Source organism: Phacochoerus africanus, chromosome 7 (genome assembly GCF_016906955.1).
Source record: "Phacochoerus africanus isolate WHEZ1 chromosome 7, ROS_Pafr_v1, whole genome shotgun sequence".
In the NCBI taxonomy this organism is placed as follows: Eukaryota; Metazoa; Chordata; class Mammalia; order Artiodactyla; family Suidae; genus Phacochoerus; species Phacochoerus africanus.
Window position 1 is genome coordinate 79,715,356 of NC_062550.1, and position 15,373 is coordinate 79,730,728.

A 15,373-nucleotide genomic window follows, 5' to 3' on the forward strand; every position below is an offset into this window, starting at 1 on the left:
ACGAGAAAGTGATTTTTAAAAATAAGAAGAAAATTATTCCTCCCTTAATCTCCTATGGCTTCTATTGCACTTAGAATAAAATCCAGACAGTTTACCATGTCTTATACAACTGAGCCTGATATAGTCCCTTCCCTCTTCCTGACCAATGCTCTCCCCCATAGAATTTCCCCCAGTTCCTCAGACATTGTATGTTCTGCTATTTCAAATCATTTGCACATGATCTTTCCTCTGCCAGGAAACTCCTTCCACCACTCTGCACATCTACCTTCTTCTCAACCTTCAGGATGTGCCTGAAATATTACCACCCAGAATAAACTTTGATCCATCTCTACCTTGTTTCTTTTCTATGATTTATTATAATTTACACTTTTTTTTTCCCACTTAGATTGCTGCTCAGTGAAACTGAATATAAGCTGTGTGGGCAATGACCATATCTAATTTGTTCACCATGGTATTCTTACAGTGCAGCACAGAGCCTTGCAAACACATATTTATTGAATGAATTGAAGAATCAATGAAATACTGGAGGGAATGACATGATCAAATCCATGTTTTAGGGCAGTGGCACTTAACTGGGGGAAATCTTCCCTCCTCCCAGGGACATTTGGATATTTTTTATTGTCATGACTGGGGCAAAGGAGGATTTGCTAGTGTAGAGGCTAGGGTTGCTGATAAGCATCCTGTAAGGCACCAGACATCCCTGCATAACAAAAAATGATCTGGCCCCAAATGCCCATAGTGTCAAGGTTAAGAGACCCTGTTTTAGAGAGATCAAAGCACAGTCCGAGGAATAGATTATTGCTAGTTAGTCTCTTCCTCAGCTGGCAATGGGAAAGCCAATTAGAAGGTCATTCCATGTAAGATCTTGCCATGTGATATGGCAAGAAGTAAATACATGTTTAGGATGTTTGGAATATAGGGTAAGCATTTAGAGCTGACTGTATCTTGTGAATAACCATATTGCAGAGAGAGAGAGTCAGAGAGACAGACAAAGATATCCAGGATTACTCATGGGCTTCTCATTTAGACGTCTAGATAAAACTGTGCATTAATTGAGTCAGAAGATATAGGAAGCTGAGCTCACTGGCAGAGGAAGATGCAATCCATTGTGAATGAAACATGAAGTTGATAAATGGCTGTGGAACTCACATTCAAACCTAACAAATTCCATTGCTAAAGTAAAAAACCCAAGATATAAATTCTCAGAGATAAATCAAGACAAATCTCATAAAAGTGAAACCTATATGGAATGAATACATAGCATTCAGCACAGTTATGATGGATATTTCATAAAAGGGAAGAGAAGAGAATAACATGAAATAAGATGAAAAGGAATAAAACTTCAGAAATGCAGTGATTAAAATACCTAGAGAAAATCATTGAGATCATACAATAAAATATAAATTGACCCTAAAATAAGTGAAGATGATAAAGTAGAAAAACTTTAAATTGGACATATAATTCCTTTTTGCACAAGTGAGTGAATAAATGGCCAATTTGTCTTATTTATGTGAAAAGAATCGAAATGTTTTATGATGTACATAGAAAAGATAATAGTACCTCATTTAAAACAATGGTGTTGGGTTTTTCTTTTTTTTAGGGCCACACCTGTGGCATATGGAAGTTTCCAGGCTAGGGGTCAAGTTGGATTTTCTCTGCCAGCCTACGCCACAGCCATAGCAACAGTGGATCTGAACCAAATCTGTGATCTACACCACAGCTCACAGCAACACCAGATCCTTAACCCATTCAGGGAGGCCAGGGATGGAACCTGCATCCTCATGGACACTAGTTGGCTACTTAACCCACTGATACACAATAGGAACTCTAGTGTTAGGGCTTCTGATTTTATTTCTGACCTTTATGATCTTATGTTCTTCATCATAAAGAAGATTTATAAGTGTTTACAGAACCACAATATAAAAATATACTTTTAACCAAAAGAAATTGTACTTTAAGATTAAGTCTTAATTGTAAAAGACTATGATATTTGAAAAAAAAAAAATGATGTGGTGGGTAAACATCCTATGAGGTACAGGACATCCCTAAAGATATTTGATCCTAATCCCTGGTACCTGTAAATTTTACCTTATCTTTGCAGATGTGATTAAGTTAAGGGTCTTGAGAGGGAAAAATTATCCTGGCTTATCTGAGTGGACCCTGAATGCAATCATATGTAATCTTACAAGATGGGGCAGAAAGAGATTTGACACAGGCAGATGTAGAGAAAACAGTAAGGAAGCCATGTGACTACAGAGACTGACCGGAGTGACAGAGCCACAAGCCAGGGAATGCTGGCACTCGGCAAAAGCTGGAAGAGGCAAGAAATAGGTTCTCCCCTAGAACCTCCAGAAGAATCCAGACTTGCCAACACCTTGAATTCAGCCCAGCAATACTGATTTTAGACTTCTTACCTCCAGAACTATGAAAGAATATATTTCTGTTGTTTTAAGACACCAAGTTTGCAAGGATTTGTTAGTACAGCAGCCATAGGAAACCAATACAAATGTATATTTTTAAGATTTGAATATGTTAAAATAGTTTCCATTTTATCAATGTAGAATTGAATGAAATGTAGGTAATATTGCTAAGAACTGAATTGTGCCCCCCACAAAATTCATATATCGAAGCCCTAACCCTCAAAGTAATGATATTTGGAGACAAAGGCAATTAAGTTAAATGAGGACATAAGGCTGGAGGCCTAATGCAATAGAATGTGCTCTTATAAGGAAGAGAACACCAAAGACTTCTCTCTTTCTCTCTTTACACACAAAGAAAGGCCATGGGAGGCTGTAGTGAGAAGGTGGTTGTCTACAAGACAGGAAGAGCAGTGTCACTAAAAATCAGAGCTGGTGCCTTAACCTTGAACTTCCAGCCTCCAAAACTGTGAGAAAATTAATTTCTGCTGTTTAAGGTATCGTCTGTAATATTCGGCTATAATAGCCGAAACTGTAATACACATATGCTTCCTAATTTGCCTTTATCAGAAAGCCATCTAGCATTATTATGTTATGAATCACTTACATTTTCCTCCATAATTTAAGACTGTGCTCAGTGTTATACAACCTAAGAAGACTGGACTTTAGGAAACTACAAGCATTTCACACTATGCCTGCCACACTTTGGACACTCATGACCATCTCGAGGATGTCTGAAGCAGGTGCTCTTCATGACTTTCTAACATCCCTGTCTTTTCTTCACATATGCATTATTTTCATTTAATAGCAGAGCAGTATGAAAGACAAATGCACGGGGGAGGGGGGCGAGCTGGAATAAAACTCTCGAATGTCATTTAATTTCAGATCAAACCCACAAACATTTATTGTGGAATTATGAAATTTCAGGCTCCCTGCTAGCTATTAATAATGGAAAGGGGGGAAATATAGATAGGGTTCCTGACCTTACAGAACTTAAAGTCTATCTAGATTCCTAAGTTCAGGAAGACAAAAAATGAACAGGTAATTGCAAAGGCAGGAAGTTTAGAGTACTGGGCACACTGTAAGAGATTTAACCTGGGGAAGAGGGAAGAAGACCTGGAGGATGAGTAAGAGTGAGCTAGGAGAAAGGTATGCTATGCAGGGAGCAAAGCAGGAGAGCAGTCAGGAACCAGCTTGTGTAAAGGCTTGGGAGAGTTATGAGAGCTTAAGAGATTTAAGTAAAGGAAGAAAATTCAGCATGCTTGGAATTTAGAAAACAAGAAGGGAAGTGATGAGAGATGAGACTAGAGAGGTGAGTGGAAATCACATCTCAGAGGACTTGATACACCCTGTGAGGGAGGTTGGTCTTGACTTTAGCTTAGGAAAGAACCACAGAAAGATTTTAATACGAAGAACAGAGGGATGAGATTTGCATTTTAAAAGGACCTTTCTGACGAGGGCCTGGAGATGGAGTTGGAAGGAAGCTAGAAGGAATGCAGAGAGACTTCTAGGAAACTAGAAGTGAAAATGAGAGGGATTGATGATCTGGAATGCATCAGTGACTCCAGGGAAGGTGAGAAGGGGACAGTCTGAAGGGATGTTTGGAAGAATTCATAGGCAAGACAAGGTAATTATTTATATAAAAGGGAACAGGGAGGAAAGAGTCGTGCTAAAGCCCGCCTTGTCAAATTCAGCAACTGTCTGTTTTTACTACTACTGAAAGAAGGAAACACTGGTCAAGATTTGAGGTGAAAGAGGAGCTCACTAGAATTTGAGATGTCTGTGAGACCTCCAAGTCAATGTGTGTTTTCTAATTTTAAAATTAATGTGATTTGTAGTAGATTATTTGGAAAATGGAGACAAAAAAGAAAGTAAATTTTATCTTTAACCAACCCCACTAATGAGAGAGCTACAGTTAATACATTGGTGTATTGTCTTTCCTTTAAACCTAAACACACACACACACACACATAAGCAATATTAGACTATTAAAATAATGTTTTGTAATCTGTTTTTTCCTTTAACAAAAGGAAGTTCCTCTGTGGTGCAGTGGGTTAAGGATCCAGCATTGCCACAGATGCGGTGTAGGTCATAAGTATAGTGTGGGTTCGATCACTGGCCTGGGAACTTCCACGTGCCATGAGTACAGGAAAAAAAAAAAAAATCACGGCCATTTTCATCAATCATCGTTCTACAATATTTTTCAATGGCTGCATAGGATTTCATTATATAAACTTTTTACAACTGATTTTAGTCATTCTCTATTGTTATCAATCCCTTATTGTTACCAACGTATTTTAAGAGAAGACTTTCAGGGTGTGACACTCTTCTATACGATGCTATAACTGTGGTTACCATGCGTCATTACACATTTAACACTATCTTTTTTTTAATTTTTTTACTTTGTAGGGCCACAGCCACAGCATATGGAGGTTCCCAGGCTAGGGGTCTAATCAGAGGTATAGCTGCCAGCCTACGCCACAGCCACAGCAATGCAGGATCCAAGCCACGTCTGCGGCCTACACCACAGCAAGGCCAGATCCTTGACCCAGTGAGCAAGGCCAGGTATCAAACCCACAACCTCATGGTTCCTAGTTGGATTCCCTTCCACTGCACCACGACGGGAACTCCTCATTACACATTTTTAAAGCCCAAAGAATATACAACACCAAAAGGGAGCCCTAATGTAAACTATGGACTTCAGTGATAAAGGTGTGTCAATGTAGATTCTTTAATTGTAACGACTGTACCCCTCTGGTGTGAGATGTTGAGAGTAAGGAAAATTGTATGCATGTGGGGCAGGAGGCATATGGGAAACCTCTGTAACTTCTGTTCAGTTTTGCTATGAACTCAAAACTGCTCTAAAAAATAAAGTCAAATGTATTATGATGAGCATCCTTTACGCAAAACTGTTTATGCATCTCTATTTCCTTAAGATAAATTCCAGTAAGTGGAAGTGTCTGGTCAAAAGGTATGCTCATTTAACAACTTATTTATGTTAGCAAATTGCCCTCAAGAAAATTTTTGGTAATTTACAACCATACTCACAAAGTACACTTGAGTTGATTTTTCATCCCTGACTCAAAACTGCCCATGTTGTACTTCACTCCACAGCTCCATTTATTACCTCATCCTCAAAATGTGCTATAAAAGCATTACTAGAGGTTTCTGTCAAAGGCATCCTTATTTTCTCAAGCACAATACAATACCAAGTTCACTGTTTTTTGATTACCAGCTAGCTGCATCTTTGAGAAAATGTATGCCATGCTAATTTGTCTTTATTTAAAATTTCAAAGAAACTCCCACATGGATCCCAGATGTTGACCATTTAATGCAAGAAGGTGTTTCCAAATATGGTATGTGTCCAAAATATTGGCATTGTTTAGTTTATGAATCACTTAAAATAACTACATCACAAAAAACAATGGTTCATGTGTGAGTCATAAATTAAACAATGCCAATTTTTTGATGTGCACCACATTTGTATAATAAGGAAACACCTTCTTGGATTAAATGGTCAACATCTGGAATCCATGTGAGGGCTTTAACAAATTAGTGCTGCCTTTTCTTAGGTTTTCCCAGCGTAGAAAGAAATCCAAAATGGAGGCAACTTTTGCAAAAACTTCTCTGCCCTAAATCCTCCTGCAAGTAGTGCATCATTTAATTGGCAGAAAAGCCTAAGTCAAAGCAATAGAAGCCAAATCCCATTACAGAGCATGCCACAGGAGCCTTGAGTTTTATGTTTTTATTTATTCTAGATCTTTTGCTATGATATTGTGGCATACAGTTGTAGTGGTTTCAAGAGGGGTCCTCCCCCATGGAAAAAGGTATGTTCCTACCTCCTGAAACCTGTGAATGTTACCTTGTTTGAAAATCTGGGTGGGATGGGGGAGTGTGGCTTTGTGCAGATGCAATTATGTTAAAGATCTTGAGATGTGATATTCCTAGACTTCAGCTCTAAATCCTATAAGGTGTCCTTATAAGAGAAAGGCAGAGGGAAATTGGTGACACAAACACATAGGAGAGAAAATCATAAGTCAGAAGTAGAAACTAGAGTCACAAGGCCCAAATCAGCTGGAAGAGATGGCTTCCTAAAATCTTCTGAGAGACCAAGGCCCTCCTGACAGCTTGATTTTGGATTTTTAGCCTCCACAACTCTGAGAGAATAAGTTTCTGTTGTTTAAAGCCACACAGTGTGGGGTAATTTGTTCATGGCAGCCTTAGCAAACCACAATGGAAATTCAGTGTAATAGGATTAGATATACATTATGAATTAGTCATATTGCTGTACTTTATTCCAATTTAACATGCCTGATTTTTTGACTATTGATTAGCATCAAGCACTTGACAGTTCTGCTTTGGGCTTAAATAACATTAATAGCTCTCTTTTAACCTTAGAATGTTTTGGAGGGTTGTTGGTTGTGTTTTTGTTTTGTTGTTGTTGTTTGTTTTTTTTTGGGTTTTTTTTTTTTTTTCTTTTAGGGTATATGAAACTTCCCAGGCTAGGGAGTCGAATCAGAGCAGCAGCTGCTGGCCTACTGGCCACAGCCATAGCAGCATGAGATCCAAGCCATGCCTGTGACCTACACCACAGCTCATGGAAACATTGGACTCCTAACCCACTGAGCAAGGGATTGAACCCAAATCCTTAAGGATACTAGTTGGGTTTGTTTCCACTGAGCCACAATGGGAAGTCCCTAACCTTGAAATGTTCTGATGCCAAAAACTTCTCTACACAATTTCTGTTGTTTAAACAAATTTGAGCGAATATCCATAGAGGTGTGAGAGCTATGGAATTCCAAACTAAAGAGGCAAAATAGCCTTATCATCTAAGCCTTCAAGATGTGTCAAACCTCAGATATCCACTAGTTTACTTGACTTCTACCTACACTGTGAACAACACCATGTACTTGAAAAATCTAAATAACATATCAATGTGACCGTAAAGCACAATTAAAGAGAGGCAGAGTATTATCCTAGATAAGTATGTTTGCTGCTGGCTATGTACTGAAATCGAAGAGTATACACTCCCTTGGACTTTGAGTGGATGGGGAATACAGCTGCGGTGTAAGTGGCAACTGCAGCTCAGATCTGACCCCTGGCCCTGGAACTTCATATGCCTCGGAGCAGCCAAAAAAGAAAAAAAAATTGTACCCATTGGCATTCCCATTGTGGTTCAGTGGGTTAAGGGCCTGACATAATGTCCATGAGGATGCAGGTTGGATCCCTGGCCTCGCTCAGTGGGTTAACGATCTGGTATTGCTGTAAGCTATGGCATAGGTTGCAGATGTGACTCAGATTCAGTGCTGCTGTAGCTGTGGTATAGGCTGGCAGCTGCAGCTCTGATTTGACCCCTGGCCTGGGAGCTTCCATATGCCACAGGTGTGGCCCTAAAAAGAAAGAAGGAAAAAAAAGAGCGACTGGGATATATTTTGATAAACTTCATGATGGCTCTTTGGAAGAGGATCTCTAGTTGGTACACTTGATATTCCTTGATATTTAACATCACCAAAAGTATAAGCCCAAACATGCTCAATTTTCACTCTACATCTTATGTTTGCTGGGCTTTCCTTGAGCTAAGTGAAACCATAAGCATCAGATTGTTTTCCTTCAGTACACTTTTGGTACAGGAGCCTATGATCATTCTTTCTATGACCTGACATCTCCTGGCCCCATCTCCTGTCCACCTCAAGCAGTGAATGTGTTCCAAAGGAATACTATTAAGCAGCTGTCATAAATAGTTTAAAGAATTTTTAATAGCATAGGAAAATATTCTATATAAAGTTGAGTTTGAAAAAAGCAGGATAAACTAGATAGACACTATGATCCAATTTCGTTTAGACACACACATTTCCATATACATACATTCAAAGGTGAAAACTGTTCACATAAGACCTAAATTGGCTCTCTCCAGATGGCAGAATCACACATGAATTTTTCTTTGTCAGCTCTATTTTCAAGTGTGTTTCTTTATAAGGAGCATGTATAACTTTTATAACCAAAAGTAATAATGTAATGGAACCCAACTAACAGCTGTAAGCTAAGAATCATATTTGGGGAGCTAGTACTTTGTCCTTAAGGTAGTTGCTTATTTCAGAAATGATTTATAAAGGATGTAAATTAATTATGCAAGATTTTCCATATATATTCAGGAATAATCATTATTCTAATTTCCTCCCACTTATGTTGCTTTTTCTTCACTCTTCCCACTGGAGCAGATTGATTTGAGGCTCGGAAGGTAGAACAAAAAAAGTAGGCAGTAGGGTGCACTATGAGCAAAAAAAATAACTGTATTCTTTCTTTGGACTCTTTCTGATGTCTCTTGAGAGTGATGTGACCTACATGGAGGAGAGAGAGAGCACAGAAAATAACCAATGGCAAGTAGCTTGTATTTTTCTGAAAATCAGAGCACTCAATAGGCACCTCTGACCCCTCACCATCACCATCACTATAAATGGATAGATGGGGTTTTGGAGGGTGTTAGAGGATTCTTTTTATCCCACATTTCCTGGATCCCAGTCACTGGTAGCATGGGCTATTTCAAAAGTTGTTTGGCAAGAAAACTAGATCATAAAGCCCTTGAGGGCAAGGACCATGCTCACTCCCCAATTTGTTTACATGGAGCCTAGGACAGTGCCACACACATAGTACCTAATAAGCACTTCTATCCAGAAAGAAAAAATGTTTTCATGGATTTTGAAAGAGTTCAGAGGCAGTGTCTAACAAGTTATGAACACAAGGGAATGAGCTTTGTTGTATGAAAGACCAGCACAACTTGATGAAATCACTGATCATCAAGAATAGTTTGTGGAGCTAGTTGGGGAGTGTGTACTTTTTAAAAGGATGCATCAGAATGGGGAATGAAAAGTGCCAGAAAAGATGTGTACAGTTCACATTTATTTATGACTTATATGAAAAGTAAAAATAGTATATGTATAATAATTCTCAAGGGGCGGAGTGGGAGGTGCAGATACTGAAGAGTAGGTTTGACGTATATGTCCAAATCTGAGCACATACCCAACACTGACTGGAAATGATGACATGTTCACGGGTATGGATTTTTAAAGTCTGTGAACCACTGGACTGAAGAATTGGGTTCCTCATTCAAACCACATCATTATTAACAAAGCAGAATTTCCTTTTAAACGTCAACAATCACAGCTTCACTGTCTCTAGACCCAGTGACCATTCCTAACCTGATGATTATAGACTCCCAAGCCTCTGTATTTATCTTTATAAAAGCTGAAGGATGGTGCTCACCCATTTTTCCTTTCTCTTCCACTTTAGATACCTGACAATGTCTTTTAAACTTTTTCAAATACTTTGGCCTGCAGGCTTCTAAGGTCCTAGTACTTACTATAGTAGCATTTGTCTGGAAAGCAGACCGCAAACATATTTATATAGGATCACGTGGGGAAAAGAAGTCTGCGTTTAGACAACAGAGGAAAATACATGTGCAAATACCCTGTAGATGGAAGGAGGGTTAGTAACACAGAGATGAAGGGAGAAAGGAGACCCTTGTCAATTAGAATGTGAAGCTCAATGATTCCAAGAATTCAGACAAAGTCAAGGCACAGCAGGCGCAGGCTTATATACCATGTGGATGAGTGTGTGTGTGTGTGTGTGTGTGTGTGTGTGTGTGTGTGTACCTCTAATATATTCATCCAAGATGTGCTTTTCCTAAGCTTTTAACATATTCCAGGGTAGAAACCAATTAAAAGACTTATCTGTATATATGATTCTGAGGCCAATCCTACAAAGAGAAGCCTCTGCTACATCTCAGAGCTTGAGGCAAATCCCTGGGGGAAGACCATTTAAGCACCAAGTAGCCCACCTCTAAAATAAAACCTGGAGAATCAGATGGCCAGGACCCAGGTTTTTTTCATTTGATTTTCAGGTTATTTTCAGAAACACTGACCATAGATAAGTACTCCATGATTTCTAGCAAGGAGTGATAAAAACATATACTTCCTTTTCCCACTTGAACATTCCTACAGGACTATTCTCTAAAGAGTCTTCATAGTTAAATACTTGTGATTCCTTACTTTCCCTAAACTTTGAAATTAATAGAGAAGGAAATACTGAAGAGAAAACCATTCCCTCAAGGAAGAGATTGTAAAGTACAATGTGTTTCTGAATTTCTTTAATAAATTTCAGGGCAATCCCCAAATGTACGTCCTGCAATGCATCCCATAGATGACTACATTCCACGGTGGGATGCACCCCTACGTGGTTGGTAAGATTTCAAGATTTGAAGATTAACTGCCAGGGGTCAAGTCCATTTATAAACCTTATGACCCTGGGCAATCACCCTAACCATACTGCCCCAGGCCCCTTAGCTGGGTAACAAGAACCCTAAGAGTAACAGATCCTACTTCATAGAGTTACTGTCATGAGGATTAAAGGAGTTAATCCATCCTAAAGGCTTATTAACACAATCTCTAGCCCATAGAAAGGACCCAATAAATGTAAACCATCTTAACATTAACAAACAAAAGAAACCTTACTATAAATCATTTTAAGACAGCTTTCAAAATTTAAATTGCTGTCAGCAGATCCCTGCCTCTACTTCCCACAAAGAGGCACTGACACCAGTTTCTTCAGAGATGACTTTTTAAGTAAAAGATCTTGTAATAAAGACATAGGCTACCATATACCAATTCGAATTCCAGTCACACAAAATAATTTCCTGGTGTTGACAAAAACTGTTATCTTCTGAGATATTACCTCTTCTAAAACCCTAAGTCTCTAGCTAAGAATGTAAGCAAGTTAGAGGCCACTCTCTTCATGGGGCTTTCCCACTAACAAAATTCCACACCATGAACTTCTAATAATGTCTCTTGTCTACAGATTAATAATTATCTAGTTCAAAACCACATCATTTCCTTTCTCTGCCTCATTTCCTTCAAAGTGAAACATAATTTTTTCTTGGACCTGGAATAAAAAATTCTAGATTAACTAAGCAAATTGTTACCAGAAAAGCAATTTTATAATAATTCTATTTCAGAGTACTCAAAAAACATAAAACATCTGTGTGTTGTTTGTTAATACATAAAAAAACTAATATATAGTGGATACCACCTAGGTGGAAAAATGAGTCTATAACTAGAAGTGCAAACAGAAATCACTATAGAGTCCATCACTATTGGGTTTTGAAGTCCAGTTGAGAACATTTTAAGAACTGTGACACTTCTTTAATCTTGGCTGGAGGTCACAAACTGTTTGGCACAGATGTTTGGTTTGGCCAACCCAGTACTTTAAAAAGTATTAAATTATCTTTTGGTGGGCCATGCCCTCTATTTACCTGACAAGCCCTTAAAAAGCAGTTTATTTTGCAAAGTCTGCCTAAGGGCCATCCTTACAGGAAAGAGATCAAAATATCATCATTAGTTAAACAGGTACTTTCTTCACCGATGTCCTGATAAAGTCCAGAGCCTTGGAAATTAAAGACACTAATAGTTACATTCAGAAATTCTTCCCATTGCTTATTGGATTAATATTTTTTTTAATGGCTGCAGCCATGCATATGGAAGTTCCCCAGCCAGGGATTGAATCTGAGCCACAGCTGTGACCTATGCAGTAGCTGAGGCAGTGGCTACTTCCTTTACCCCACTGTGCTGACCACATATCAAACTCAAGCCTCCGCATCAACTCGAGCCATTTCAGTCAGATTCTTAACCCACTGCACCACAGCGGGAACTCCAGATTAACTTTAGATATATACTTTCATGAATGTATTTAACAGGGGCTCATTTGATTAGGATTGCTGAGCTGAGTTGTTAAAAATCATTTATAGCTGGATACTGAAAGAGACCAGAAAATAGGGAATGAAAAGAAAAATGCTCTTTTGATATGAAAATTTGAAGTCCAAATTCACATAATTTTCAAAAAATTAGTAACATTCAGTCCATGGTTGGTTTTTCTTCATTTAAAAGGAAGTGAATTTGCTCAACGGACTATTTAGAGAGGCACTAGTTTCTACTAATGTATTTTAATGAATATTTATATATATACATACACACATAGAGACGCATATATACATATACTCAGAGCACAGACTGAGCCAACTACTATCCTCAGTCTTTTCAATTCCATCGTACTTTCTGGGAGATTCTGTTCCATTTACAAATTAAGTCTGAGTCTAGGACCCAAAGAAGAGAACACTGGAGAGGGTTTCCTAAAATGTTAGTGTACGCTTCACTCCACAGGTGTTAGGTTTTAGGCACTGGTGAGGCACAAGCTAGCAGGCTTTAGAGTCCAAACACTGTTAGTTAAGCGTTCTTTAAAATTAACATGGCAGAAGGCTTCCATTCACACTGCAGGAAGGACACACTTGTCTCCAGCTTCCTCTTCAGAACACAAATACAGGGCGCCTTGCAGTGACTTGGCTTCTGGGGGCAGCGGCCCCGGACTCTCCTGGATTGGTCTCTCAGAAGGTTCTGGTGAATTCTCCCTCCATCTGGGACTCGAGTGACGTTGAGAGACTTCCCAGAGGGAAGGGCACGGCGAAGGGAAACCCAGCGCCGATCGTGACAGGGGGTCCTCTTGAAGGACAACTTCTTGGATACACCTGTTGGAAAGCACTTCCTTTTCTTTGGAATTCCGCCATTTCATCCTTCTGTTCTGAAACCATATTTTCACCTATTGATAAAGTAATTGGACAACATGATCACTTACTTCACGTTACTTCACGTCAGCATTTTAAACTGTCATTTCTTCCACTGTGCCTTCCACAGAATACCTTATTATCAGAGGCAGCCTAGCAAAGTCCTTGTGGCATTTCATATGGGGCGCCTTCAAAAATACCCAAGAGGTTACTTTAGTATAACAGCTCCACACACTTAGGAAACAAAACAACTGTGGTAAGCTGGCTACATCCTGCAAGCCGGACATTGTTCAAGACTAATTTAACTCTCTTCGATATTTTAAAACCTCATTTACTCTGTGCTAAATTATTTATTCAAAGGAAATGTTATTGACAAGCCATAGCATCTTAGGGTTTATGTTGTGCCAGGTGTCAGGCCAGGCACTTAACGTGGATTATGCCATTTGATCCTCAACAATGACTGCAAGAAGTCCTTATTTCACAGGTGAGACAACTGAGGTTTGAAGCGATGAGCCAGTTCCACGTCACATGGCTAATAAAATGGAGGCACTTAGGCTAGAATCAGTGATGGTCCCACTCCAGCACCCAGACAGAGTGACCTCATCAGGAAGGTCTCTTTTTTTTGTCTTTTTAGGGTCACACCCAAGACATATGGAAGTTTCCAGGACAGGGGTCGAATTGCAACTGTAGCTGCCAGCCTATACCCCAGCCACAGCAATGCAGGATCCAAGCCACATCAGCAACCTACACCACAGCTCACAGCAATGCCGGATCCTTAGCCCACTGAGCAAGGCCAGGGATCAAACCCACATCCTCATGGATACTAGTTGGGTTCGTTACTGCTGAGCCATGATGGGAACTCCCCTTATCAGGAACTTTTGGAGACTAAATTAAGAATACATTTTAGGAGTTCCCGTCGTGGTGCAGTGGTTAATGAATCTGACTAGGAACCATGAGGTTGCGGGTTCAATCCCTGCCCTTGCTCAGTGTGTCAACGATCTGGCATTGCCGTGAGCTGTGGTGTAGGTCGCAGACTCAGCTCCGATCCGGCGTTGCTGTGGCTCTGGTGTAGGCAGGTGGCTACGGCTCCAATTAGACCCCTAGCCTGGGAAACTCCATATGCTGTGGGAGCGGCCCAAGAAATGGCAAAAAGACAAAAAAAAAAAAAGAATACATTTTATAATGCTTTGATAAATTATGGGCTTTATATAATTTCCAAGTTTGACTACTCGTGGGATTTATCAAATTCAAAGAATTAGGCTCAATAAAAAATGACTGTAATTAACCTAAACGTGCTTATAATGGTACTTTCCAACTTGAGCCATACTTTCCCTCCACCCCACTTGAGTCTCTTTTTACTACTAACTTCCCTCTTTATCCACTATTTAGTAAACTGCCTGAGCAGAAAACCTCACAATTGGTTTCTGATAGCTTAAAAGCCAATCACATTGTTTTTCTGTGTGTTGCACCCTTTGGGGTAGGTTTCAATTTTTCAAACAAAAACTGGAGAATTTTTATCTAAAGAAATAATTAAAGTGCACCAACCAAATATTTCCCCGAATGAAGGGACAGATTCAACCTAACACAGTCTTTCCAAGTTGGCGAAACTTTCGTTCTTTTAACTTGATTGGCAATGTCTAAAATGGCTACAAAAGAAACCCACCACAGGCAAGTGATTCCAAAAGACTGCCATCTCAGTTACAATCCTGTGATTAAGGCCTTTCATAAGAAAACAGTACTAATGTGTACACACCAGAGCATTTGGTTCTGTTCATAACTCATTTATTATTTGCACAGTAGGCATTTACTCCCAGAAAGCCTGCCTAGTATTTCTAATGGGTTTTCGCTATGACAGTTACTTGTTCCCATTAGTGATTCCTGTCTTTCTCACCACATTAATCATTTTCTTCTCCCCTAAGCTTTTCTGTACATCTAGAAAATTTTTTGAGTTATTTCAACTTTTTTAAAAAGTCATGAAAGGAGTTTCGTCACAATCAGTGGTATTGGGACAAATATTTGGGGAAAACCATAAAAGCTCTACCTCTCAACAAATACAAAAACAAATTCCAGATGGATTAAACAGATAAACACAAAACTATACAAGTTTTAGAAGAAACTAAGAGATTATCATTACAGTCTCAGAGAGATGAATGTTTTCTTAAGCATGACATAAAACAATAAGGCTACAAAGGGAAAGATAGATCTGACTAAATAAAGAGAAACTTTGCACAAATAAAGATACCATAAATTTATGAAAAAGCCACAAACTACCCAGGAGGATTAAAAGCAAAGGCTCAAAGGATATTTATACACTCAATGTTCAAGTAGCATTAATCATCTTAGCCAAAAA

General features: G+C 39.1%; 1 protein-coding gene across 1 annotated transcript in view; it reads right to left on the bottom strand.

Moving 5' to 3' along the window:
• Positions 1-9,295: 9,295 nt before the first annotated feature.
• DBX2 (developing brain homeobox 2) overlaps positions 9,296-15,373 on the bottom strand; it is a 37,750-nt gene continuing 31,672 nt past the window's right edge. The window contains exon 4 of the mRNA XM_047788024.1: positions 9,296-13,058. Coding sequence (XP_047643980.1) covers positions 12,729-13,058 — 330 coding nt within the window. The 3' untranslated portion in view covers positions 9,296-12,728. The remainder of the gene's footprint in view (positions 13,059-15,373) is intronic.